This window comes from Engystomops pustulosus, chromosome 3, assembly GCF_040894005.1.
Source record: "Engystomops pustulosus chromosome 3, aEngPut4.maternal, whole genome shotgun sequence".
Lineage (NCBI taxonomy): Eukaryota > Metazoa > Chordata > Amphibia > Anura > Leptodactylidae > Engystomops > Engystomops pustulosus.
In genome coordinates this window covers 59,354,518-59,381,368 of record NC_092413.1, presented here as the reverse complement: position 1 = coordinate 59,381,368, position 26,851 = coordinate 59,354,518, and the positions used below count along the sequence as shown (strand labels likewise).

Sequence of the window (26,851 nt, the reverse complement as noted above, 5' to 3'; positions counted from 1 at the left end):
TTGAGTTGCCCTTTTCCCGGAGAAGATTGTGCAGCCTCAAGGCACTGGCAGACCCTGGGCCTGCCGCGACATGTAAGGGGGTTAACACTCGCGATCAGAGGAGTCTCTGATCTTGGGTGTTAGAGGTGTGTGTCGGCTGTAGTATACAGCTGCCACCCGCAGCTTCTGGCACTGTTTTGGCTCTCGCAGAATTACATTTTAACCGGTTAAGGACTGGGCCCTTTCCTGTTTTTCATTTCCATTTTTCACTCCCCACCTTCAAATATCTATAACTCTTTTTTATTTTTACACGTAAAAAGCTATGTGATGGCTTGTTTTTTGCGTAGCAAATTGAACTTCATAGTGATCATATTGAATATTCCCTGCCATGTACTGGGAAGCGGGAAAAAAATTCCAAATGCCGTGAAAATGGGGAAAAAATGCATTTGCACCATATTCTTGTGGGCTTAGATTTTACGGCTTTCACTTCACGCCACAAATGACATGTCTACTGTATTCTTTGGGTCAATACGATTACAGGGATACCAAATTTGTATAGTTTTTATAATGTTTTCATACATTTACTAAAGTTAAAACCTCATGTACAAAATTTTTTTTTTATTTTGCCGTCTTCTTGCACTATTAACTTTTTCATACTTCGTTGTACGGAGTTGTGGGTGGTGTCATCTTTTGCGACTTTTGATGATGTTTTCAATGAAATTATTTTTAGGACTGTACGACCTTTTGATCACTTTTTATAGAATTTTAAAAAAATTTTTAAATGGCAAAAAAGTGCCACTTTTGACTTTGGACGCGATTTTCCGTTACGGGGTTAAACACAGTGAAAAAGTGTTCTCATATTTTGATAGATCAGGCATTTTCGGACGCAGTGATACCTAATGTGTTTATGATTTTTACTGTTTATTTATATTTATATCAGTTCTAGGGAAAGGGGGGTGATTTGAATTTTTAACTTTTTTTTTATTTTTACTATTTTTCAGACTCCCTAGGGTACTTTAACCCAAGGTTGTCTGATCGATCCTACCATATACTGCCATACTATAGTATAGCAGTATATGGGGATTTTACTCCTCATACATTACAATGTGCTGATAGCACATTGTAATGAATGGGTTAACCCGAAGTAGCCTTGGGTCTTCGTGAGACCCGAGGCTACCATGGCGACGGATCGCTGCTCCCCGATGACGTCACGGGGAGCGACGATCCTCGGAAAGATGGCGGTGCCCAAGCTTTGCCGGCGGCGATCAGCAAGAAAACACCCGCGATCGGTGCCGACACCGATCGCGGGTGTTACCGGTAAGCCGGCTATGGAGAGCTGCTCGGCCCGCGAGCCCTCTCCATGCATCGGAATGCGACCGCCGCCGTGAATACACAGCGGGCAGTCGCAAACCGGTTAAAATATTTGGCGATTATGTCTCTCTCAGCCAAAAATGTTCCCGACCCCTGTTTAAATGCCTCATCGCTACCTTCTTGTTTACAGTAATTTAAGTGCCTTAACTTAGTAGAAGTTAACCGCGGGTTTTTTTTTCCTGTTTCTGTTTATTCCAATATGGTATATGTCTTTCACTGTACCATTTTGGTATATTTTAATAAACATCCCATTTATTTTGGGTGCTTTTACTTTTGAGAACATTGTCCCAGTTTATTCCCTCAAGGCTTCTCTTAGCTGTTAAAAATCTGCCCTTCTTCAGAGTTCCTGTTGCCTCTTTTCTGAAAGTCACATTGAATAATAATATTGTGGTCACTGTTACTTAGGTGACCCTCTACCTGTACTTTTGATTTTTGCTTTGCCCCTAAAGCTCCTAACAGTTCTTGTTGTGACTTGCTCATATCTATGCATATCCTGCACGGTAGGATCCAGGAGTTCCTATTGGATACAGGAGACTGAACGAGAGAGGCCAGACTCTAGTGCATTGATGTTAGTAGCACACATCAGGGGCTGTTTGATATACTGAAACAAAATTTTCTATATATTTAGAAAAATTCTTGCACTATAAATACTTTTCTCTTTACAATGCGTGTACATTTCGGTAATCGGTCATAACCTTTTGTGTACCATGTGTTTGCAAAAGGATGTGCCTTCCATTTCTGGTGGGATTTTTCTTTTTCTTATCTAAACCATATGTCCTTCTGAATAATGGAATACAAGACTTTGATTTTCTACATGTCTAATATTTTAAGAGCAGTTGTTATTACATATGGATTGCATTAAACCAGTGGGGTCATAATACATTAGTAACATTTTTCTAGTGAGAGAAATATTAATCATCACCAGGCTGGAAGTTGATGCTTTCTTTCTGAAGTACCGGGCTTTCTAATCCTAAGTGAAATTACTCCTGGTGCAGTATAAAACTTGCGCCAAGTGTGCGGGATGTTGGAGTCTTTTTCATTGAACTGTACGTGAATTTGCTGATCTTACCCAGTGAAATATACAAGAGCCCTACTCTTCCTATATTTTAAATAATGTATTTGTTGGGTTATAAAATCTTTAATATTCACTGTGAACCTTTGGATGTGAGATATTTGAAGCCTGTAGTGCAAAAATAAATGTATTCCATGTTTCCCCCTTTAAAATAACCAAATACAAATAATAGAAATGATCTTTAATGTCTCCATTCAAAAATGTAAAACTGACCAAATATGTTAGAGAAGAGTAGAAGCCCGAGGTTGGGTATTGTGTGCCTTATTTTCAATTTGCCAATCTGGCATGAATTATATCTTATCGCATTTAAAGCAAATCTGTAGATTTCCTCTTTATTAACCTTTAAAAGTAACCTGTCACTAGCTGCTTATAAACCACCAAATGTACCTTATATTGGCTGTCCATGGACCAGTCAAGGAGGGTGGGGTTCGGGGAAACACCAGTTAAGCAGACACCTGCCCTCAAGGCACTTCGTCAGGAACTCCCCCGGCTCCTTACCTCCGTGGAGCTGCCATCTCGTTGCTCTAAGTCGCCTCCCTGTCTTTCTGTGGTCTTGTTTAAAATCTTACGCATTCGCAGTGCGCCTGTCATCATACCTCTGGCCCTGTAAGTACCCGGAGGGATAAAAAGACTTCGCATGCACCACTTTTAATCCACTTTTTCACCACGCACCGGCTAGCTTTCAGTATCCTCTGCTGCAACGTGCTTGCGTGTATTTATTAAACTGTAAAGTCAGATGGGCAGTGCCAGGCTGTCTGCTCCAGCCCAGGACTACTCTTCTGACCGTTAACATAGTGTCAGGGAAGTTTATGTTCTCAATATGTTAATTAGGCAAAGGGTGGGTGGTCTTTGACTAGACTATCTAGACTGCCACTGGCCAGCAGACATTGATTTCTCAGGAACAGTTAAGGCTAGGGATAAGTAATTCAACTACTCACCTGTGATACCCCTGGCCTTGTGTAACTAGCAAGCTTGGCCTTTCTTTCACCAGCACCTTCAATACCAGACCCAACCCATGGATAGAAAGTGGCACTGTAAATAGTCAAAAGTATCCATGTTTTTACCGTGACAACAAATTTTTGTTCCTGGATCTGGAAGATAGATTTGTTTTTTTTTTTTTTTAATATCTACCTTAGTTTGTCCCTCATTATTATACTTGTATGTACACTACTTTCTGTAATAACGATGTCCAAGCTCGGTCAAACAAGTAATAAGATGACATCCCAACCAAATTACATAGCAGTGATTACTGCCTCCCTTCCTCCAGTAAGAAAATTGTCCTTACATAATTGTTCTATTTTTCTCTTTAGAGAATAGGAATTGAAAAGACTGATCCGGGATCATTGACTACAGAAGAAATCAGCAGATTTGTACGTTTGGACATTGACCCTTCAACAATCACTTGGCAAAGAGGTAGGTGATCCGGTGGTTGCATTATTATATATGAAAGAATGTTCCTGTCCCATATTCTCTTAATAGGATGTCACAAACATGTCCAATATGTCCATTTAAACTCTTACCGGGGGTCCTGTGTGTGCGGGAACAGAATGGAGGGAATGGAGGGGCTGTCAGTGCCGCTGCTGTATACTGTATGGATGCACCGCGGGCTGGGAGGAGGTGGATGACACTTCCTTAACAATGCTGCATACCGTATAGGTAAATTATGCACTGTGCAGGAGGGGGGCTGGCAGTGTGACCAGGGAAAATAACTCATAGGCTGTCACAGTATATATATACATATATATACCAGTGTCTGGTGGAGGTGTTTAATGTCCTGCTTCTGCATCACTCTGCATAATAAATATAATCCAATTCTCATGTATTAGATCAGCCTTCCTAGACTTCCTAGAGAGAATATATATAATATATATTTATATATATGTATGTGTGTGTGTGTTCTGTCTGTGACAGTCTAGTAAAGCTGAAATAATACATGAGAAAGGGGATTATATTTATTATGCAGAAGTAGGACATTGGACCACTGCTGTTGCCATAAACCATCTCCACCAGACATCAGTAGCTGCGGCATTTCCCACCCTCGGCTTATACTCGAGTCAATACGTTTTCCCATTTTTTTCGTGGTAAAAGTGGGTACCTCGGCTTATATTCGGGTGGCTTATACTCGAGTATATACGGTACTTACAGTACTTCCTGTATAAGAGAATTGCGTTCTACAAGTGAACGGAGTGTGTGTGCAGCAATGATAAAATGATCCCTTCACAATATAGATGCCAGAGGGGAGCATCTTGTAGGTCATCTGTAATGACATCCAATCGTATGTAATAAGTCCTCATCATGGCCTCTGTTCTCTTGTTTTACTATAGTGGTGGACACAAACGACCGTTTTCTTAGGAAGATCACTATCGGACAGGCAAACACTGAGAAAGGATGCGCACGTCAGGTACAATTTTGTAAAAATATTTTTATGGTCCAACCATAATGCTTTTGTTGATACATTTCTGTGGTGCAAGTGAATTTAGTTTTAGCTCATCCTTATTTGTGGTTCCGGTTTTCTGCTTGACCTCAAGAATGATGTGTAATCTGCACATTATAATTAAGGAGCAGCATAAACAAGTATCTTCTTCTTACTTCAAAGTAGATAAATTGTGGTAATAGTTTTCTAGGCCAAAATTTCCTGGGGATAAATTCCACAATCCTCAAGGGGACACACAACCTTTCCTCTATTCCAGAATTATTTATTTTCTTTTTCACTGTGGATTATTTATAAATCCTTAGATTAGATTTTAGGAAAGTCTATGACCTCATAATGCCTCCTGCAAAATATGTATTGTAGAAGAGGATATGGCGCTTCTTTCACTTTATTTATAGGGTTTCTGGGAAAGTCAGAATCCAACTTATTATAAAGCAGTGTTATATATTAGTCACATTCAATCCTACAGTAGACCGGTTACAATGGGGTAACCAAAATGCAGGTTAAATTCGATTAATATACATATAAGGGCTTAAACAAACAGTATGTGATCATGGACCATGCAAAGTGCCACATGCTGACCACCTCAGGATTGGGAATCCTTGCATCACACCAATCTATGATGCAAGGAATCCCTGCTTCCACTCTAAAAAGCATTGCCGTACTGTATTCATCAGCTTCACGTGGTCCAGATTGATCTTTATTGATTTTTACATTTTAAAGAAACCAATACAACACAACACCAACAGTGCCCCAATTGAGGAAAAAACAGCCCCTTCCACCCCATCCTCCCCGCCCCCCGCATCAAATGCATGGCGCATCTGTAGATACCTATAGAAGCTGCTGTGCGGTAAGGATAGCTCCTCCTGCAGTTGCTGAAATTAATTAATGCTACCATCCTCTCATTGCTGGGACAATTTAACCAAACCCACCGAGATCCAATACTCGCTGTCCTCTATTTTAGCAAATTGACCCAAGAGTCCCATTATGCCATAAAGGGGTATATTCTGTATAGCCTGTAATCCCTCTGATCTGCTTCACTTTTCCCCATAAGGTGTGAATAAGCTTGTGTTACATTCATGACATGTGACCAGTGACCTCATCGCAGGTTCTTCACCTAAGAAAAGCAAACTGTACACTATGTATGTGATTACATGAAATCACAGCAGCGTCCATGGAGGATGGAGATGAGTAGAAGTCCATGGATGCTGCTGTGACTTCATGTGGTCAGATACATACATGGGGTACAGTTTACTGTTAAGAGGCTAAGGTACCTGAGATGTCAGTCTGGTCACATGACATGAACTGTGACCAGTTGGAGGCATAAGGCATGGACAGGATTAGATGGGAGGGGTTGGCCAAGCAGGACAGGCCCCTCTCTGATTCCAGGTAATATAAGATAAAAGGTGATTTATGTGGATGTAAGTGAAACAATTTTAGCTAAAAGAAGGGGGTCAGTAAGTGAGTAGGGCTCCATAGGAACCTGTCACTGGCTGTATATGTGCAAATGTGGTGACAGGTCTATTTTGTCTATTACCAAAATATATCCTTTTATTTCACCACAGCTGTTCTAAGTATCCGAGAAGTGCTTTTATAATGTACAGACATTGTCACCAAGTCAGTCTATAGAACATATTGACTTAAAGGGAGGTTGAAAAACATGGCTGCTTGCTTCCTAAAATAACTCTCTTGACCATGAATATTGGTTTGTATTGCAGCTCATTCGTTTCCGTACAGATAAGCTACAATACCAGCACAAACCATGCCCAGATTTGTTGCTGTATTTGGAAAAAAGCAGCCATGTTTTCAACCCCCGGACCAACCCTTTTAATGTGTAACATTCATTCTCTATTAAATCTTTTGAAACTTTTGTGCAGGCCCAGTATGACATTGCCGTGGCAAGTGAGATCATGGCTATACTTGCTTTAACCAACAACCTTCACGATATGAAGGAAAGATTTGGAAGGATGGTAGTAGCCAGTGACAAAAAAGGACAGCCTGTGACAGCAGAAGATCTGGTAAGGGGTTTTCACTTTTTAATGCTTTGTTTCATCAGAAATATTTTTATTATACGTAAAGGGAACCTGTCAGGGTAATTTGGGACACTAAACCACCGGTCCATAAGGTCCTGTGGGTGGTGTAGTGTCCCAAATTACCCTGTATGATTTTTTACGAATTTGGGTAAAAAGAAAAAAAAACTTTTATACTTGCTTCGATCCCTTTACTCCTGCGTGTTCCAGCAAGTGAAGCCGGAACATTACCCCTGGCGGAGCATAACCCGGGGATACTGCAAGATGCCTCATTATACACACATCTAGGTAAGTATTAAGTTTATTTTCTTAAACTTTTTTCCATTTAAAAATTTCAAAAAGGTTAATTTGGGACCCTAACCTACATTTCCATAAGGTCCTGCAGTCCCAAAAAGACCTGACAAGTCTTCATTAAAAAATTTTAGGTTACCAAAAATAAAGGGATTCTCCTCAAATGGAATACGTATATAATTTGTATAACTTCATACAACTGCATACATAAATACATAGATGATAATTTCTAAATTTCTACTGAGCTGCTAAAAGGTGATATCTGGCAGAGCAATAGAAGTGACTGGAGTGACCATGCATATTACCATTCTTGCCATTTGTACCACTCCATTCACATGATGAAGCCGTTTTTTTTTTTATTCACTTGTTTTATTGTTTTGAACATATACTTTACAACATTGTTTGTTTGTTTTTCTATTGTTGGAAAACCCCTTAACTGTGGTGCCATAAAAAAACTAGTTTTATTCCTCTTTTGATCTCAATATACAGAGACTCTGGCAACAACTGATAAGATATTTATTAAAACAACTGTACAATCTGTGTTATTACAGGGTTGGAAGTTTTCAGGTAGTGACCTTATTTCCCTTTATTGAACATTCATGTGGCCTTCCTGATGGCCGTAGGCCAGGCCGGATTATGGGGATCTTGCGCTTAAGGGCCCCCACCAATGAATAGGAGAATGGGGGTCCCACCTATAGGTAGTGCTCATGCACAGGGTAATAATGCCCCACTCCACCACAGTGAATGCCTCCTTCACCTCCCTCTAGGCCACAAACACCCTTAGTAGATGCATTTCACAGGAGTGCGCTAGGAATTGCACCTGTTTAGGGATTGTACGCCAGTTTTCTGGCATACTGACTGATAACTCCTACTTTGTATGTTAAAGGCGACTCAAAACCTCACCGACACTCTCATTCAGCATAGCGCTGCCCATTATTGCTGCCCTCTGTTGAAAACAATGGCTGGCGATGACACAAAAGTGCATGCTACATTGTCAATATAGCTGTATGTACTTGTCTGTGTAGCCAGAGTTATGTGCATGATAAACCATAGGTACTTATTTATAGATCCAGGCACCGTGACTGTTGTACTCTTCTTATATTTGTTATCCATGGCCTTCTTCCTTCTAAAATTAACTTTTAAAATTATGCTAATGAACCTGAATGGCTCTGGCAGAGGTTGCCCTCCAAGCTGCAGCTTCGCAGGCTGTTATGCTGTGCAGGAGCACTTCCCTCTCCCACAAGTGCTTCACCTAGCAGTTTCATCCAGGGGTAAAATTTTATACTGCCCTTTTTTTATTTTTTGCAATGATTATTAGTGATTGGAAGCTAAAACCATGAATGGCTGAATTAATATCTATGTATCTTTATGTATAGTCTCCACACCTGGTTTTGGTTCACAATAACGGATTCAAATAACTAATGAAGTAACAAGCTGGAACAATGGTTAAATAATGTATTTTAACAAAAAAACACCAGATTTCGAATGCATGTGGTCGTGCACTCTATGCTACACGTGTGCATTTCACTGGCTGCCAACAATGGATCAGTGGTTCTTTGGTGGCCTGTGTGGTGTTGGCGCTAGTGTATGATAAATCTGCTCCTTAGTGTTTGACCGATTTATCTAATAATTCTAATAATAATTCTTTATTTATATAGCGCACACAGATTACGCAGCGCTGCATAGACCTTGCCAAATCGATATCTCTAGGTGCACAACCATAAGTAGAAACAACAAGGGAAAGATTTTAAATGAATGAAATGCTTCCTTAAAAATTATATAAAATTTTCCTTACTCTGTAAAATGCTGCCCATAGATGGATAGATGGATAGATACAACTACCGATAATTAAGTTGCTTAATAGAAACCTGTGTGACACTGAAAGCTACAATGATGTTATAAGGCTGACCATTCATTTCTCCATGTGCTGTATTATCGAGCTTTCTGGTACAGCTCAGCATAAAAACCATTTTTTCAAACCTTGCGTGCTCATTGTTTCTGCTTTATCTTGTTTCTATTTGTTTTCTTTGGATTTATTTCCAACAGTTGTTTGAATTATGGTATATTCTTTGGAGAACCAAAATGTATATATCTTAATTCCATTTTTATATGTTTCCCTTTCATTTTTACCAAAAATAAATTTAGACTTTTTAGCTGCAAAGTATGAAACCCACCGTTGGAAATAATCTGGTTCTCGCCAATTTATTTCTTATCCTCTGCCAAATTCTTTCCCTTTAATAAACAGTTCTGTACAGATCTGCTGGGAGTTGTGTTTATTAGAGAGGAATGTGATTGACGGCTGCCACCTTGTTGTATCAATTAAGTGAATTGGATCTGATATAGATTAGGGGCTCAATGGTCACTTGATATATTAACCAAATATCATCAAGTTTGTTTAATAAAGCATGTGCTCTGGCTGCATGCAGAGGATTTCCTTTCTAGTTTAATATTGACTCTTCCATATGCAACTCTTAACCCCCTTTGTATTTTTGTATGTTTTAATAATAATAATGTAATTTTAACCCTTGCATCACATGGTTCTTAATTTTTTTTTTTTTATTATTTCTTTTTATTATCAGCAAATCAAAAATAGATTAGCTAACCACAGTGAGTAACCACCGCAATAAAAGCACACAATACTTGTAACAATTCCTTAGCTTAGCTGAGTTTTTATTCCAATAAAATTAACAAGGCCTTGTTTTCAGTATAACAATGGGGTTGTGTGTGTTTTTTTCAATTGCTCAAGAAAAATGTCTGTGCTACCAGATGACGGAGCTCCCATTTCTCTATTCTGCATTGTGTGAATGACATGTACTTCAAAATAATACATACAATACAGTATTTTTTTTCTTAAACCTTGGGGGAAAGGTACACATATAGAGAAACTTTGTAAAATTGTGTGTAAAGGTTGCATTGAAAACAACCTGCATATCCTGGAGTGTTCGATTATTGGCCGTTGCTAGTGCATTGACAATATACAGTAGTATTGCAGAATATTGTATAAGTGATCAGACTCCCGAGGGTTCATACAGCATAGGGAACCTAAAAAATAATTATATTAGTTAATATCACTGTTGCCAAGTTATACATCTTTGTGTAAATAATAATTTTGCCTAGCACACCAGTCTCTTTTGAAAGCCTTGGTGGGCTGAAAAGGTGTCCTCTTAGAGCTAGAACAGTAGGAACCTCTGTAAAAGTAGTTGCCCCTCTGGCAGACATAACCTGTCAAAGGAATACAATTTTAGAGTCATAACCCAGACCTGGAATTCAAAATTGCTGTTCGGAAATCACAGACCGGACAACGTGATGAAGACCGTTCTCCGGGCATCATGGTTGTATATGAAGCATGGAGTCCAAGGAGGAACTTCCATATGATACAAGGATGTATAGACTCCTTGCATCATATATCACTGTCCTCGGTACTGTGGTTGGTCAGTGCAGGGTCCGTGACTCTTGGACCAACCACAGCATTGTATTTTAGCCCTCTGAGAAGACATTTTTACCTAGTGAATAAAATAACCCTCCAACACGTTTGTAAAGATCTGAGGGGTTAAGGATGATCAAAATGATCGAATTCATGAAAACTTCTTTATCTTGGTGTGATGTGCAAGAACTGGCCAACGTTTCAAAGATGTAGCTGTTAGGTTGGATCAGTACACGGTCAGCTGAAGGCAGAATGGAGAACTAGCTGCAGGGAGACGGAGGTTACAGTTTACAGAAGAACATGCATCCTCTGCATCTGTAGCTGAACCTGGGAAAAGGTGATGGACGGATATCATACAATATATTTGAAGTGTAAAGTAGAAAAACTTTTGCCTAACTGTTCACTAAGCAAAAATAAGCAATTTAATTTACTATAATTGGCTGCAGCTGGTTACCAGATACCAGAGGTTTTGCCTTGTCCCACAGGCTAATCTCCATTTGCCATGGGAAACCGTATAGTGCAGCTAGTGAAGATGGGAGGCTTGTTGAGAGGAGCTGTAGGCCCTCTAGTAATGTCACAATCATGTGACTCATCCAAGGTTTAGGTCGGCCAATTGCAAACAAGCTGTCCTGCATCATTTGAAAGTACATGGTGCTTTGCAAAGGACATTCAGTGATGTCAGAAGCATGTCACTCATCACATGCTTCAGATCAGCCAATTACATAAATGCTGTCCTGTTTTGACTTCGTTGCCCGGATCTTATGTCACAACCTGGAAGTTCCCACCCACATCAGGAATAGCTGAATCTGAATCTAATGTTAAACATACCAGATATCTCTCCAGGCTAGGAAGAAGCCAGCAGCATGAAACGGGTGTCATTGAAATTGTTATCAAAAACTTTCTCCATCTGTGGTAAATCTTTATTCAATGCTATGAATATATACTGATTTTTATATTTTGTTTTAACACTTCTTCAGTTGGCAGCTTCTTAAATACAGTGTTTAATGCCAAATTCTTATTTTAATGTTCTATGTTTTCAGGGCATTACTGGGGCTTTAGCTGTCTTGATGAAAGATGCAATAAAACCAACGCTGATGCAGACCTTGGAGGTAAGTGAACCTTTTCAACAACAACTTTTTCAAGATTTTGTTGTCATGGTATCCTAGTGATAAGGTTGTGAAGAACACAATTTCATCAAGTCCGACCTTTAACCCCTTAACGCTCTATAAGCGATCGCGGCTATTAACCCCTCCGTTGCCGGCGGCATTTAGAAGACGGCGGCGCACGGGCGCCGCCATCTTTGTTACGATCGCCGCGCCCCCGAACGTCATCGGGGGGGGGGCGGGCGATCGGTTGCCATGGTAGCCTTGGGTCTTCGTTTGAGCTTGTGGCTCTTTGTAATGTATAGTGTGCAAAAATGCCATATATTGCAATACTGTAGTATTGCAGTATATGGTAGGAGCGATCAGACCATCTAGGGTTAATGTACCCTAGATGGTCTAAGAAATAGTGGGAAAAAAAAGAAAGAAAAAAGTTTTTAAAAAATAAAAAAAATTAATAAAATATTAAAAATTCAAATCACCCCCCTTTCCCTAGAACGGATATAAAACATAATAAACAGTAAAAATCACAAACATATTAGGTATCGCCGCGTCCCAAAATGCCCGATCTATCAAAATATAAAAACGGTTACGGGCGGCGGTGACCTCCGAGGCGGGAAATGGCGCCCAAATGTCCGAAATGCGACTTTTACACCTTTTTACATAACATAAAAAATGATCAAAATGTCGCACAGACCTCAAAATGGTAGCAATGAAAACGTCGCCTCATTTCGCAAAAAATGACCCCTCACACATCTCCGTGCGCCAAAGTATGAAAAAAGTTATTAGCGTCAGAAAATGGCAAAAAATTTTTTTTCTTTTTTGTACACATTCGTTTAATTTTTGAAAATGTATTAAAACACAATAAAACCTATATAAATTTGTATCACCGCGATCGCACCGAACCAAAGAATAAAGTAGGCGTGTTATTTGGAGCGAAGAGTGAAAGTCGTAAAAACTGAGCCCGCAATTCCACATTTGGAAATTTTTTTCAGCTTCGCAGTACACGGCATGTTAAAATAAATAACATTACGGGAAAGTAAAATTTGTTACGCACAAAATAAGCCCTCACACAGGTCTGTACACGTAAAAATGAAAAAGTTATGGATTTTTGAAGTTGGAGAGCGAGAAATGAGCCAAAAAACCCTGCGTCCTTAAGGGGTTAAGATTAAACAAATGTTTTCTTCCTATTACCTGTGATATTTTTGCTCTCCTGAAAGGCATCCAGGCCTCTTGAACATTTCCAAAGCTTCCGCTTTGAAGCTCTTGAGACAGAGAGTCCCGTAGTCTCACAGCAAAGAATCCCTGCCTATAGGGATGGTAGAATCGCCTCTCTTCTAGGCGTAGAGGATGCCCCCTTGTACTGGTCACAGACCTAGGTATAAAGAGTTATTTGGAAAGATTTCTGTACTGTACATTCAAATATTTTTACATTGTAATGAGGTCTCCCCTTAGCTGTCTTTTTCTAAGCTGAATAACCCCACTTTAGTAATTTTTCATTGTATTCTAGTCCCCCCAATTCCCCTAATAATATTAGTTACTCTTCTCTGCACCCGTTCCAGTTATATTATGTCTTTTCATACACTGGTGCCCAAAACTGTACACAATATTCTGTGTGGTCCACCCAAAACTGTGTCATGAGTATCTAAGCTTCTCTTGATACATCTCATAATTATTGCTGATCTGGATAATTTCACTGTGCTTTTTGCGTCAGTTAACACTTTTGGCATATTTGCTGCCTGAGGCGAATATTAAAATTCTCTCCCCTACCCTCCCCCGTTCCATTGCCCGCTCCATGTTCAGTAAATGCTGAAAACTTTTACAAAGTTGTTAACAATTAACATCACCACAGGCAGCTCACTGACACTGTGTGACTGGCTACAGGTTCTGGGAGTCATTAGTGGCATCTAGTACCTTATAGATGACAATCTCTTCCATCAGAAGGACTTTATTCCAAGTTCTCCAATCCATGACTTATCACTGCTAAATTCATGGCAAGATGTATTTATGCCTGTGCAGCATCTCCACCCAGCGTACCTAAAAAAAGCAAAGTAACCTACAGTGAAGTCTCCTGGATAACTCTTTGCTCCTAAATAATATATACCCCTCTGACCACACTTTCCCACACATATAAAACATGCCTTCTAAATAAATATATTTTTTCTACTGGAATTATATCATGCACAGCACATCAATTAATATACAACACCCCTAATTTATTAATACAGACCCCCCCCCCCAACATTTTGGTTTATATATATATAAATATATATAGAAGTCCCCCACATCCACACCGTTATAGCAGTATTCACCCCTTATTAGTTGGATTTAATTGTCTGTGAAAAATAATAAAACTTATACTCCCCTCGAGTCAGGGTGCTCCTGTCTTCTCACAAGTCTTCCATCATCCGCGGCTTCACTCAGTGACACAGGTGGCGTGACGTCATCACCTGCCACCTGTGTCACTGCATGGAACGGAGCAACGCCAGGAGACGGATATATCGTCGCTCCGCATGTAAATCGCATCTGTGTCTATCTGCTGGGTGATTCGGGCAACACTGGGCGCCCGTATCGTCCACATTAGAGTGGCAAATTTTGCCGCTCTTTAAAGGGCTCCGCATTCTGCCGCCTGAGGCGGGGTTTTCATTTTGCCTCATAGCAAATGCGGCCCTGAGTTTTATTATATTAAGATCATAATGTACATAGATAATGACGCCTGTGTTCCTTTATTAAAAAAATAAATAAATAAATAAATCTATGCTGCATTGTGTGTTTAAAACAAGTAAAAAAAAAAAAAAAAAAACCTTAACCTTTTCAATCTTGTCCTGGAGGCCTAAGCTGCAGCTTCCATGCTTGTGTTTTCCTGTGAGATGCTATTATAACAGTTGGGAGCTTTGATGGACTTTAACCCCTTAAGGACGGAGGGTTTTCCGGCTCTTTTCTCGCTCTCTAACTTCAAAAATCCATAACTTTTTCATTTTTCCGTGTACAGACCTGTGTGAGGGCTTATTTTGTGCGTAACAAATTTTACTTTCCCGTAATGTTATTTATTTTAACATGCCGTGTACTGCGAAGCTGAAAAAAAATTCCAAATGTGGAAAAATTGAAAAAAAACCGCACGTGCGTCACGTTCTTGTGGGCTCAGTTTTTACGACTTTCACTCTTCGCTCCAAATAACATGCCTACTTTATTCTTTGGTTTGGTGCGATCGCGGTGATACCAAATTTATATAGGTTTTATTGTGTTTTAATACATTTTCAAAAATTAAACGAATGTGTACAAAAAAGAAAAAAAAAATTTTTGCCATCTTCTGACGCTAATAACTTTTTCATACTTTGGCGCACGGAGATGTGTGAGGGGTCCTTTTTTGCGAAATGAGGCGACGTTTTCATTGCTGCCATTTTGAGGTCTGTGCGACATTTTGATCATTTTTTATTTCATTTTTTATGTTATGTAAAAAGGTGTAAAAGTCGCATTTCGGACATTTGGGCGCCATTTCCCGCCTCGGAGGTCACCGCCGCCTGTAACCGTTTTAATATTTTGATAGATCGGGCATTTTGGGACGCGGCGATACCTAATATGTTTGTGATTTTTACTGTTTATTATGTTTTATATCCGTTCTAGGGAAAGGGGGGTGATTTGAACTTTTAATATTTTATTAATTTTTTTTTTTTTTTAAACTTTTTTTTTTTTTTTTTTTTTTCACTATCTTTTAGACCATCTAGGGTACATTAACCCTAGATGGTCAGATCGCTCCTACCATATACTGCAATACTTCTGTATTGCAATATATGGCATTTTTGCAGCACATTCATTACAATGAGCCACTGGCTCCATTGTAACGAATCTGCAGCTGCCAGATAGCCTCGTGTCAAAAGAAGACACGAGGCTACCATGGCAACCGATCGCCGCCCCCCCGATGACGTTCGGGGGCGTGGCGATCGGAAAAAAGATGGCGGCGCCCGCGCGCCGCCGTCTTTTAAACGCCGCCGGCGACTTTGCCGGCGGCGTTGAAGGGGTTAATAGCCGCGATCGGTGCAAGCACCGACCGCGGTTATTAGCGGTGGGGGTTTTGTGCAATATGCAAAAACCCCCACCTTTGTATGAAGAGGACTCAGCCCGTGAGCCCTCTTCATACATCCCTTATACCTCTGCGCCGTAGAGCTACGGCGCAGAGCGTTAAGGGGTTAAAGGGTTTTTCCCACGAAAGAACATTCTCACATCTCAATCCCCTAGTGATGTCAACGCTATAAAGATCATTTTTAATCCCTTACTTTTCAACGTTACTCAGTTTTATTACTGTTTTAGCTAGTATCACTCCCTCGACTGCTCAATACAAAATCCCAGAGTGTGGGCGGGGACTCTCTAAGCAGACGCATTATTATCCAACTAGTTTTGTGGGGTGACAGTGTGGTTACTTTACCAGGGTACAAGTGTATCTGCACTTTTATCTGGCTTCTGACATTGTACTAACACACTGACACATAGAAAGAGGAGACAGATCAGAGAGGAGATGCATGATGCCTATTACACAGAGGCTGACGGACTTTTACACAATTACACTTTTAGCTCTGCTACATCCCACAGAGATGTGCCTGCCTCCCCTCTTCTCACAGATCACTTAACTCCTTGGAGCTGCTCTCTGCTCACGATGTGCTGACAGGAAGTGATCAGTATATGGGAGTCAGTCTGAGCTCCGTGCAGGGGGCATGGCTACAGGGTCAAAGCAGAGAGACACAGAAACACCAAAGCAAGGCAGTCGCACAGAAATCCAAGACGGCGGTCACCCGACCCTAATTCATAAGTTACAGGGTTGTGTCTAGAGGAAACTGAAATTGTGTACACCAGGACTGATAGACAGGTTGGACTTATATCTGTAAAATGCTGCATTTTTTGTTAATATCAGTGAATTAGAGAATGTGTTATTCTGAGTACATATAAGAAACTTGTCTTTGTGGGAATACTCCTTTAAGGCCAGAATAGGCCTGGTTTTGAACAGGGTAAAAAACCCAACAATGAATATATTGTATATAATTGGTAACTGTATAGGTGGAATCACATGGTTAATTATTTCTCCGAAGTCCAATTACAGCTACTTTATGTGCACACGCTATGTATTTAGTGCCAAATATGATATCCGCTCCCATTATAGGAAATCATGGAAACCGTAAAAATCACAATGTGCATCAGCCTTCTATATAGGCCAGCAAACAAATCAGCCGAGTGCTAGTACTACACAACCTTATTCATATATAAGTTTATGCTAGGTTTCCCCCATGGTGTTGTATTTTGGCACCGGAAAAATTTCAAGAGGTGGAGGTGGTAGTCAAGTATTTGATATTTGGATACCGGGAATGGGGGTGTGCCAGTACTTCTGGAAGCGAGGCCACAACATGTGTTGTACGAGGGCAGCACTTTCCAGGAGATGTTCCCCAATTTGCCAGAAAGGGAAGGACATAAAAGATGCAGGGTGTGCTCTACATGGGGAATAAAGAAAAGGCAAATCGCAGTTGTTTTTTCTGAGCCCTGCCTTTTCCCCTTCTTGTAGATTGCCACAAAATGTGTATTGCCATACCTGGGAGAACCCACATAATGATTTTTGGGGTGTTTGTCTCCAGTGGGATGAGTTGAGCAAAATACTTGCTACAATGGCATATTTGATAAATTTCAATGCAAGTTTTACTCTACACCAGGGGTCTCAAACTCAATTTACCTGGGGGCCGCTGGAGGTAGATTGTGGGTAAGGCTGGGCCGCATCAAGTTTTCCACACAAAATGCGCTTACAAAATATCATTATTCAGATTCAAATGTCATGGCGTCTCCCAGCGCAACGAAAGCCCCATGCTGGGAGACGTGTTCTCTCTATGAACGCGTCCTGTGCACCGAGGGGTCCCAAGCTCCTACCGCACTGAGCCCAGGACACTCCATCCCCCCCTCCCCCCCCCGGTACTTGCCTCCCATCGAAGAAGATGAAGTCGCCGCTCTGACCTGCACCAAGTGCGTTCAGAGCGGCGACTTCATCTTCTTCAAGTACCGGAGGGAAGGGGATTAACCGGTTACGGGCCCTTTCCTGTTTTTTCATGTCCATTTTTCACTCCCCACCTTCAAAAATCTATAACTTTTTTATTTTTACACGTAAAGAGCTGTGTGACGGCTTGTTTTCTGCGTAACAAATTGCACTTCATAGTGATGGTATTTAATATTCCATGCCATGTACTTGGAAGCGGGAAAAAAATTCCAAATGCAATGAAAATGATGAAAAAAACGCATTTGCGCCATTTTCTTGTGGGCTTGGATATTACGTCTTTCACTGAGCGCCCCAAATGACATGTCTACTTTATTCTTTGGGTCGGTACGATTAAGGGGATACCAAATTTGTTATAGGTTTATAATGTTTTTTACAAAAATTAAAACCTTCTGTACAAAAATTATTTTTTTGATTTTGCCAACTTCTGGCGCTAATAACTTTTTTATACTTTGGTGTACGGAGCTGTGGATGGTGTCATTTTTTGCGAAATTTGATAATATTTTCAATGATATCATTTTTAGGACTGTACGACCTTTTGATCACTTTTTATAGATTTTTTATATTTTTCAAAATGGCCAAAAAGTGCCATTTTCGACTTTGGGCGCTATTTTCCGTTACGGGGTTAAACGCATTGAAAAAACGTTATCATATTTTGATAGATCGGGCATTTTCGGACGCGTCGATACCTGATGTGTTTATGATTTTTACTGTTTATTTATATTTATGTCAGTTCTAGGGAAAGGGGGGTGATTTGAAATTTTAGGTTTTTTTATTATCATTTTTTTTTTTTTAACTTTTTTGTATTTTTATTTATACTATTTTTCAGACTCCCTAGGGTACTTTAACCCTAGGTTGTCTGATCGATCCTATCATATACTGCCATACTACAGTATGGCAATATATGGGGATTTTCCTCCTCATTCATTACAATGTGCTATCAGCACATTGTAATGAAGGGGTTAAAACGAAATAGCCTCGGGTCTTCGGAAGACCCGAGGCTACCATGGAGACGGATCGCCGCCCCCCGATGACGTCACGGGGAGCGGCGATCCCAGGTAAGATGGCGGCGCCCATGCGCCGCTATTCTTTTTGAGGCTGCCGACAGCTTTGCCGGCAGCCATCGCTGTGAAAACACCCGCGATCGGTACTAGCACCGATCGCGGGTGTTACCGGTAAGCCTTTGCTGCAATATGCAGCAAAGACTTACCGGCTATGGAGAGGGCTCGGCCCGTGAGCCCTCTCCATGCAGCGCGACCTGCCCTCTCCATGCAGGTGGGGGCCGCAAAATATTGTCCCGCGGGCCGCGAGTTTGAGACCCCTGCTCTACACCTTGCAATTACATTTTAGCCAGCATCTTGGGGAGTAAAAATACTCATAATAACCCCTAGATAAATTCTTTGAGGAGTGCCCTTTCCTGATATGGGGTCACTTCTCAGGGGTTTCTATTGTACTGGTACCTCAGGGGCAGCCCAATACCAGTCTACTGAAAATGGTCCTCCAAAATCTATAATTTGCTGTTCCCTACTGAGCCCTGTTGTGTCACATCCTATAGATTATTGGAACATATGGGCTATTGCCGCAGAATGATTTTTGGGGTATTTTTACTCCATTTACTTTGCATTAGATTTTTTCAGAACGTTAGGGGTTAAATGCTCACCACAACCCAAGCTAATTTTTTTGAGAGATGTTGTTTCCAAAATGTTGTCATTTATTGGGGGTTTCTATTGTACTGGTACCTCATGGGCTCTGCGAACATCACATTCACTCCAAATCTAAACTTGTGAAAACGAAGGTCCTAAAGCTAAATTTCGCTACTTCCCTTCTCCACCCTGCTGTGTGCCCAGTCTGCATTTTTTTTCTCAAATGTGCCAATAATAGACAATTTCTACTCTGTACCATTCACTTTGTATTAAATTTTTGCCAGCATGTTGGAGGTTAAAATGCTCACTACAGCCCTAGATAAATTAATTTAGTGGTGTACTTTCCTAAATGGTGACATCTTTGGGGGGTTTCTATTGTACTGTACTTCAGGGGCTCTTCAAATACACTGTGGCACCACAAAACATTTGTAGCCAAATTGGCCTTCCAAAAACTTAATAGCACGAACTCTCTTCTGGACATCGCTGTGCGACGAAACAGCAGTTGACATCCACAAGTCGGTATTGCCGTACTTGGAAGAAGGCCAAAAATTTTGGGATGTATATTTGCCTCACATTCCTTCTGAATGTGTACATTTTAGGGCTAAATGAGAATAATCTTATACAAAAATTGAAATTTCAAAATTTTCAATCCATTTTTGTTTGCTTCCAGAGAAAGAATTTCAGACTTCTAAAATGCTGATTTGAATAGTTTTAAGATGTTATGTTCATAAAATGGTGTTAATTGTGGTGGTTTATAGTACATAAGCCTTCCTTTTATAGCTCACTTCCACTTTCCTAACCTATTGAATTCCCCCCCCCCCAAAAAAAAAAGTAACTGATCAATGAAATTATACTACTAACTTAAACTACAATGTCTAACGTGAAAACATAACCAAAACCAGAAGGATATGTTAAAGTGTTAAAAAGTTATTACCGCAGGACACTGTCAAATATTTTTGACTGAGCCTTCACGTACTAACAGGCTACGTCTTTAAGGGGTTAAAGTTTGCCACAATGGCGCACCAAACATGTGGCAGAAGGTGCTCTGGTCAGATGAAACCAAAATCGATTTTGTGGGGGGGGGGGGGGGTTTGTTTTTTTTTTTGCCAGAATGCCAAACGACATGTTGGTGGGGGCAGCATCATGGTTTGGGCTTTTCTTCAGCAGGGACAGGGAATATGGTTAAAATTAATGGGAAGATGGATGGAGCCAAATACAGGACCATTGTGGAAGACAACCTGTTGGAGTCTGCAAAAGACCTGGGACAGAATAATCTTTCAACAAGTTAATGCTCCCAAACATGAAGCAAAATCTTAAATGGAAGGTTCACAATTAAATGTATCCTGGTGTTAGAATGGCCAAGTCACAGTCCAGACCTGAATCCAATCGAGAAAAGAAAGCGCTGAAATCTGCTGTTCACAAACGCGCTCCATCCAACCTCCATTGAGCTGAGCTATTTTCCGAGGAAGAATGGGCAAGAATTTCACTCTCGATGTAAAAAAAAAAACTGTTAGACCAAATACCCCAAGCGACAAGCAGCTGTAATCACAGCAAAAGGTGGCGCTGCAAAGTAATAACTTAAGGGGGCCGAATAATATAGCACGCCCCACTTTTCAGTTAATGTTTTTTTTTACAAAAGTTTAAACTATCCAATAAATTTTGTTCCTCTTCACAATTGTGTCCCACTTGTTGGAGATTCTTCTCCAAAAAAATTACAATTTTATCGCAATACTATCGCAAGGCACTGTACAGGTGGTCCTCTACTTGAGAACACCCGTCTTACAGACAACCCCAAGTTACAAAGGGACCTCTGGTAATTGGTAATTTACTGTACTTTAGCCCTAGGCTACAATAAACAGCTATATAAAGTTATAAAAGGTGTCTGCAATTACAGTAAGCTTTATTGTTACTCCTGGTTCTGATGACAATCCAACACTTTTAAAATCCAATTATTACAGAGAACAAAAATAATTTGGCTGGAATTCCAATTATAAAATATACAGTTCTGACTTAAGAACAAACCTACAGAACCTATCTTGTACATAACCCAGGGACTGCCTGTATAAACATTTTTTACATTTCAGCACACATCCAGTGCCTTCAGTTTCTAACACCTTGTTTTGTTTTCATTTGGAAGGTGCATGTTGCGGGAAAGGTTGGGACATTAGAAGTGGTGCTATTACAACTTTTGGTCTTTTGGAAGGTTCATATGTTATCACATCTGTCCCACTTGTATTTTATAGGCAGTGCTGATTGTGATTCTAGTTTGACAGACGATATGCAGGCATTTTCCCCTCTTCCTATCTCTTGGTCTGTTTCTTTTACATTTGTTTTTTGACTATAGGGTTTAAAAGGAAGACAGTATGTGGGAATTTTCCAAGAGCTATCTGTACCTGTTTACACTGCAGAAATGAAAAGACGGGTCATATTTTCACAGATGCTGGCAGCATAGTTCAGACTGAGCAAAGTGACGATTAACCACATATAAACATTCTTTTAGATAACTATGTGAATGAACAGGTAGTGGTGACAGATGGAAATGACATGTGAATATGTGATCAGGGAAAATATATGCTGTTCTGCACTGCAGAGGAGATGCTAGGGTGTAGTATTCAGTATTATGCCCAGTTTGCCATACAAATTGGCTAACTGGAAATGGTAAATAATTATTTTATTTTAATTATTAGCATAAAATTCAGCCCAATATTCAACTATTTGCACTGCCTCCAGTAAAAGTACTGTGGCTTTTAAACATTTTGATGGAGAACTGCGCCAAATTATCACTGTAAAACGCCTTCCAACACATTTTATCAAGGTGGTTTTTTTGGCACTTTTCTGACTTATCAGGCAAATGGGGGTGTGGCATTCAACATGGATATGGCCTCCAGAAAATGGGGAGTGGAGGGGCGCAAGCACAATTTAGAGTAGCTAACAGAAGGTCTAAAAGTAGAACTGGGCAATCTCCGACTATGATACAATGATGAATCTGCCACAGCAAAAGACTTGTGTTGTTGGGCTCTGCAGTGTCGGAGCCAGTGACACATTTATGAATCCCTCCCTATGCATTTCTTTATCATGGATCTCAGTATTTTTTTTAGGTATAACAAATTGTATAACTTCGCTATTTCACATTAGTGAATAAAGATGTAGGATTTTTTTTCATAAAGCTCATTCAGTTGAAGTGTGTAAAATGTTCCAGAATTATTCTGCCTTGTAAAATAAATAGATACATACAATAATACATATTTAGGCTTTATGAATAAGAAAGCTCTTCCAAAGTTAATAGGTTGGGGAAAAAAAACACAAAACTTGTGTTCAACCTAAAACTGTTCGCTGTCAGGCCAGTGATAAACGGACCTGGTTTGACCATGAATTTTGGACCAGTGCTGGCCAGATTTAATGACCCAAACTCATTTCCGAGGACAGCACATCATAGGAACATCACCGCCAGATTGTAGATCCTGACTTTAAATGTGCCAATTGGAATCTACCTACAAGGGAGATGTTCTGCATAAGAATGGAGGATATGTGTTTTTCCATCTCTGTGCAGAAAAACTATGTGATCTCGAGTGTATGGTAGCGAATGGTTCAAAAAATGTCCAAATCTTTCTCACATTGTCCTTTGCATGCAGGTATCACCTTATGCTTATATAAAGTCATAGATCACTATTTATCAGAAGTGCCTGAGTTAAAACTGTTCTAGTTCCTCGTGGCTACCAATCAGAGCTCAGCTTTAATTTTATAAACTGCTGTGGGAAAATGAAAGCCAAGCTCTCATTGGCTGCCTTGGGCAACTAGCAGTTTTTCTCACTTATGATAAATCTCCCCCATAAGGAACATTCTGCACTTAGTCAGCTACTTCTTTAGTCATATCTGGTCCTTCAGCAGACGATGCTTGCAGAATGAGTGGTTCTGAGGTCCTCGGAGTGAGGAATATTGAGCAGTGTAGCATGATGTGGCACACACGGTCCCCGTAGTCCTTTATTGTTTTCCCATAAAATGTTGCAAGGGGAATACTCCCCAAAGGAGTCCAAAGTGGACTGTTCTGAGCTTGAACATTGTGCTCTCTACCTCTATGGCTTTTGACATAACTTTGGAAGTGATATTCAAATTTGATGTAAAATAATGATCTTTATATAGCACCATCATATTCCGTAAGTGCTTTACAAATCAGTGCATAGACTTTTATACCCTACTCTGTGTATAGAGGATACATTGAATTAATGGGAAATCCCTGTTTAATAATTTGGATCCAGTCTATTGTTGTCTAAAGCCATGTGGCTCCTGTAAAGCCTATGTGTAAATAGGCAAAATGTTAGACCCCACTAGTGGACAAAAAGCTGCAATTTAGAAAAATATTAAAACAAGAATGAAATCTATTACTTTATAACTAGTACATTTTTTGTTACAGTATTGTTGATAGTTCTTTGCTATACTTTAGGTCTCGCATACAACATGTCAAACTCCAGGGCAGCCTGAGTGGGAGGAAAGTAAAAAATATAAATGATACTTTACTTGCTCCAGCTCACCATTCTCACCATGCAACTGCTTGGGAGGTACAGCAGTAATGTCACTGCTCCACCTCCTCTGACCACCATGCCTGCTGACTCTCTCGACCACCAACACTTTAATTTTTTTGAAACAGCGGTGACAGGTTCCCTTTAATCTGATACAGGTCCTAAGGGCTCCCCCTTTTTCAACTTACACCAGCGATGCTCAGAAAAGCAGAGAATTAAGTTTGAATCTGTACCTGGTAACTAGGCATAGAACCCAGCGAGTTGAGTGGGGTAGGTCCACTGGCTTCCTCTCTGCACGTCAGTCAGCACATGCCTCTATCTTTTGTACATCACAAGGCTCCCTGGCAGTGAGCATTGCAGCGTTCCGCGAACACTGCCGGCTTACTGCACGTTCACGCGGGCACTCAGCCAAAGTGAGTAGGAAACGAAAGATGGAGGCGTGTGCTGGCTGACGTGCCTAGGACTCAAGCCGAGGTGACCCGCCCAACTCGACTCGCTGGGTTCTCTGCCTAGTTACCAGGTGGAGAATAAAACGTAATTTTCTACTTTTCTGAGCATCGCTGGTGTAATTTGAAAAAGGGGAGCCCTTAGGTTCCCGTAGAGCCCTTAAGTCCAGTCTCAGATACATTTTTTTTTTAAACGGCGGTGATGGGTTCCCTTTAAGCTGGACGTGCTTAACTAGGCACAGTCTGTTGCTCTGCTGTAATGTGAGGCGGAGTGAGTTTATCCCACTAAATATTATATACGTATCATTTACTAGATTACTAGTGGTATATCCCTTTCATTTATATTTATATGATGTCTGCATATAAAATACATTTATCTGTTAAGTGCACAATTTAATTGTCTGTGTCCGTTAAGGTTCACTTATGGGGATGGAGCAAAGGGAGGGTTTAAGTTCATGCCATGTGCATCATGCAGGCAAATAGCAGCCTCGTGCTGAGTAATACTGGGGCCCAAATAAACCTATTGACTAAAATGGTTTCCATTATTTTACTTTTTTTTTTTTTTTCTTTATTTTAAGAAAGCTCTGCATCCTGGACTTTTCCATCAATTATTTATTTATTTTTTTTAGTGGAATTGTCAGAGCTTTCCTACACTGGGGGGGAACTATTGTTGATACTTAATCCTATTATTTTAAAAGTTTTTGGTGGCACATTCACATTTGTCTTTGTTCTAACAGGGAACTCCAGTTTTTGTTCACGCTGGTCCGTTTGCCAACATTGCACATGGAAGTTCCTCTGTACTGGCGGACAAGATTGCTTTGAAGCTTGTGGGTGAAAACGGCTTTGTGGGTAAGTGAGCAGAATTACATCCACAATGTTCAGTTGACTCATTGGAACAGTCCCCTCTTCATGTGTGAAGATCCAAAGGAGTGAAGTAAAATCTTTATGAATTTCGTTGGTGTGATTTTTGAACGTAAATGTTGGAGTAAACCCCTACACAACCACCCCAGGTAAATATACGGCAGCTTTTACTGTGACAGATTGCCAAAAGGACGTTAATTTACGTCATGACAGTAACCAACTTGAAACGGCTATATCTCCTAAACCCTGGCATCTAGAAACACAATTCTGGTCTGGAATTAACCAGAAGAATATGATATATGGATTGTGTGTGGATGCTTCAGAGCCAGAGATATCCACCCTTAAAGTTGTACTAAAAAAGTTTTTGTGCAGCTTTCTATGCCAATTGTAACTTTAAAAGTGGATATCTCCGGTTCTTTTAAGCATCCATACACAATATCATATAAAAGGGGAAACTCTACTGTTTAATATGACACCAGAGTTTTGATTCTAGGTGCAAGGGTTCAGGAGATATAGGCGTTTCACCCCACCAGACGGACGGCAGAAGGCAGAATATAGAAGGAGCTACCGGAAACACTCACTTTTCATTATTGCAGAAGTACATACACCCTCTGCTTCTGTAGCTGAACACATTCATAACATATTTTGGTAAAAGTTACTACTTGTTAAAAACTCTTTAATTGGAAAAATGCTTATTATTTTACATTTGTAGTCACATCATTGGGAACTTTTAAACCTGTAATTATTAACAATTTCATATCAAGATAGTGTCACATGTCTTGAAAAAAAACAAAGTAAAATTTGGTATGATGTGTAAAGCTTTTACAGAGATATCGTCATTTAAAGAAGTGCATAGCAGAATGTCAAAAATTGATCGGGTCTTTCTGTCACCAATGACCATCGGTCACAAAGGGTTTAAAGGTATAGATAGGTCTCTTTATGGAGGTGACCAGCATGGCTGTATATACATTACATTGTCTGTAATTAAGCCGTTCATAGGATAGCATGAAAGAAGCAAGGGTAAAACTAATTGTTCCTCGAAAACCCTAAGTTTAGTGTAGAATTTAATCTACATAAGACGACTACTATAGTGTCCATTTGTCTAGTAGAGGCATGTGGCTGTAACAGAAGAGGTGTTTAGCTCAGTCCCCGATACCATGTACCGTGTCACATTTGCCGTGTCATACATTGGATATTGGGCTATTTTGCCCTATCCTGGGTGTATTTGACACCCTTCTTGCCCTTAGTATAAACTTATCAGAACATTAGGATTAGCACAGCACACTTATACTTGAGTTTGCACATGATTTATGAAATGCTATTCTCAGATTTATGGATAATATTATGAATTATTAGTTGTTTTAAATAGTGTGCATGATCATTTCCGTTGGTATCATACTTATTTCTTTCATTTCAGTTATTTTTTTATGGTTGTATGTTATCACTGGTATTACACCCAAATTACACCCATACAGCTGGGGAACCTGTTGCTGCCTAAGTGTCCTTAAACCAATCACACTGACATACTGGTGTGTGCCCCCTCTGGCAGGATCTGCTCTTCCTTTAGCTGCAAAGTCCTTGTTTTTAAGAAAAAAGGCTTTTAAAATTATTCAAATGAGCCAGAGGGATTCTGGGCTCCATAGGTGTTTAATGATGTCTAG

At 40.2% G+C, this 26,851-nt stretch overlaps 1 protein-coding gene across 1 annotated transcript in view; it reads left to right on the top strand.

Moving 5' to 3' along the window:
- The window catches only part of MTHFD1L (methylenetetrahydrofolate dehydrogenase (NADP+ dependent) 1 like), a 179,952-nt gene that overhangs the window by 56,873 nt on the left and 96,228 nt on the right, over positions 1–26,851 (top strand). Inside the window, exons 16-20 of the mRNA XM_072140896.1 lie at positions 3,733–3,835; positions 4,747–4,823; positions 6,731–6,871; positions 11,639–11,707; positions 25,067–25,178. Of these exons, the coding sequence (XP_071996997.1) occupies positions 3,733–3,835; positions 4,747–4,823; positions 6,731–6,871; positions 11,639–11,707; positions 25,067–25,178 (502 nt within the window). The remainder of the gene's footprint in view (positions 1–3,732; positions 3,836–4,746; positions 4,824–6,730; positions 6,872–11,638; positions 11,708–25,066; positions 25,179–26,851) is intronic.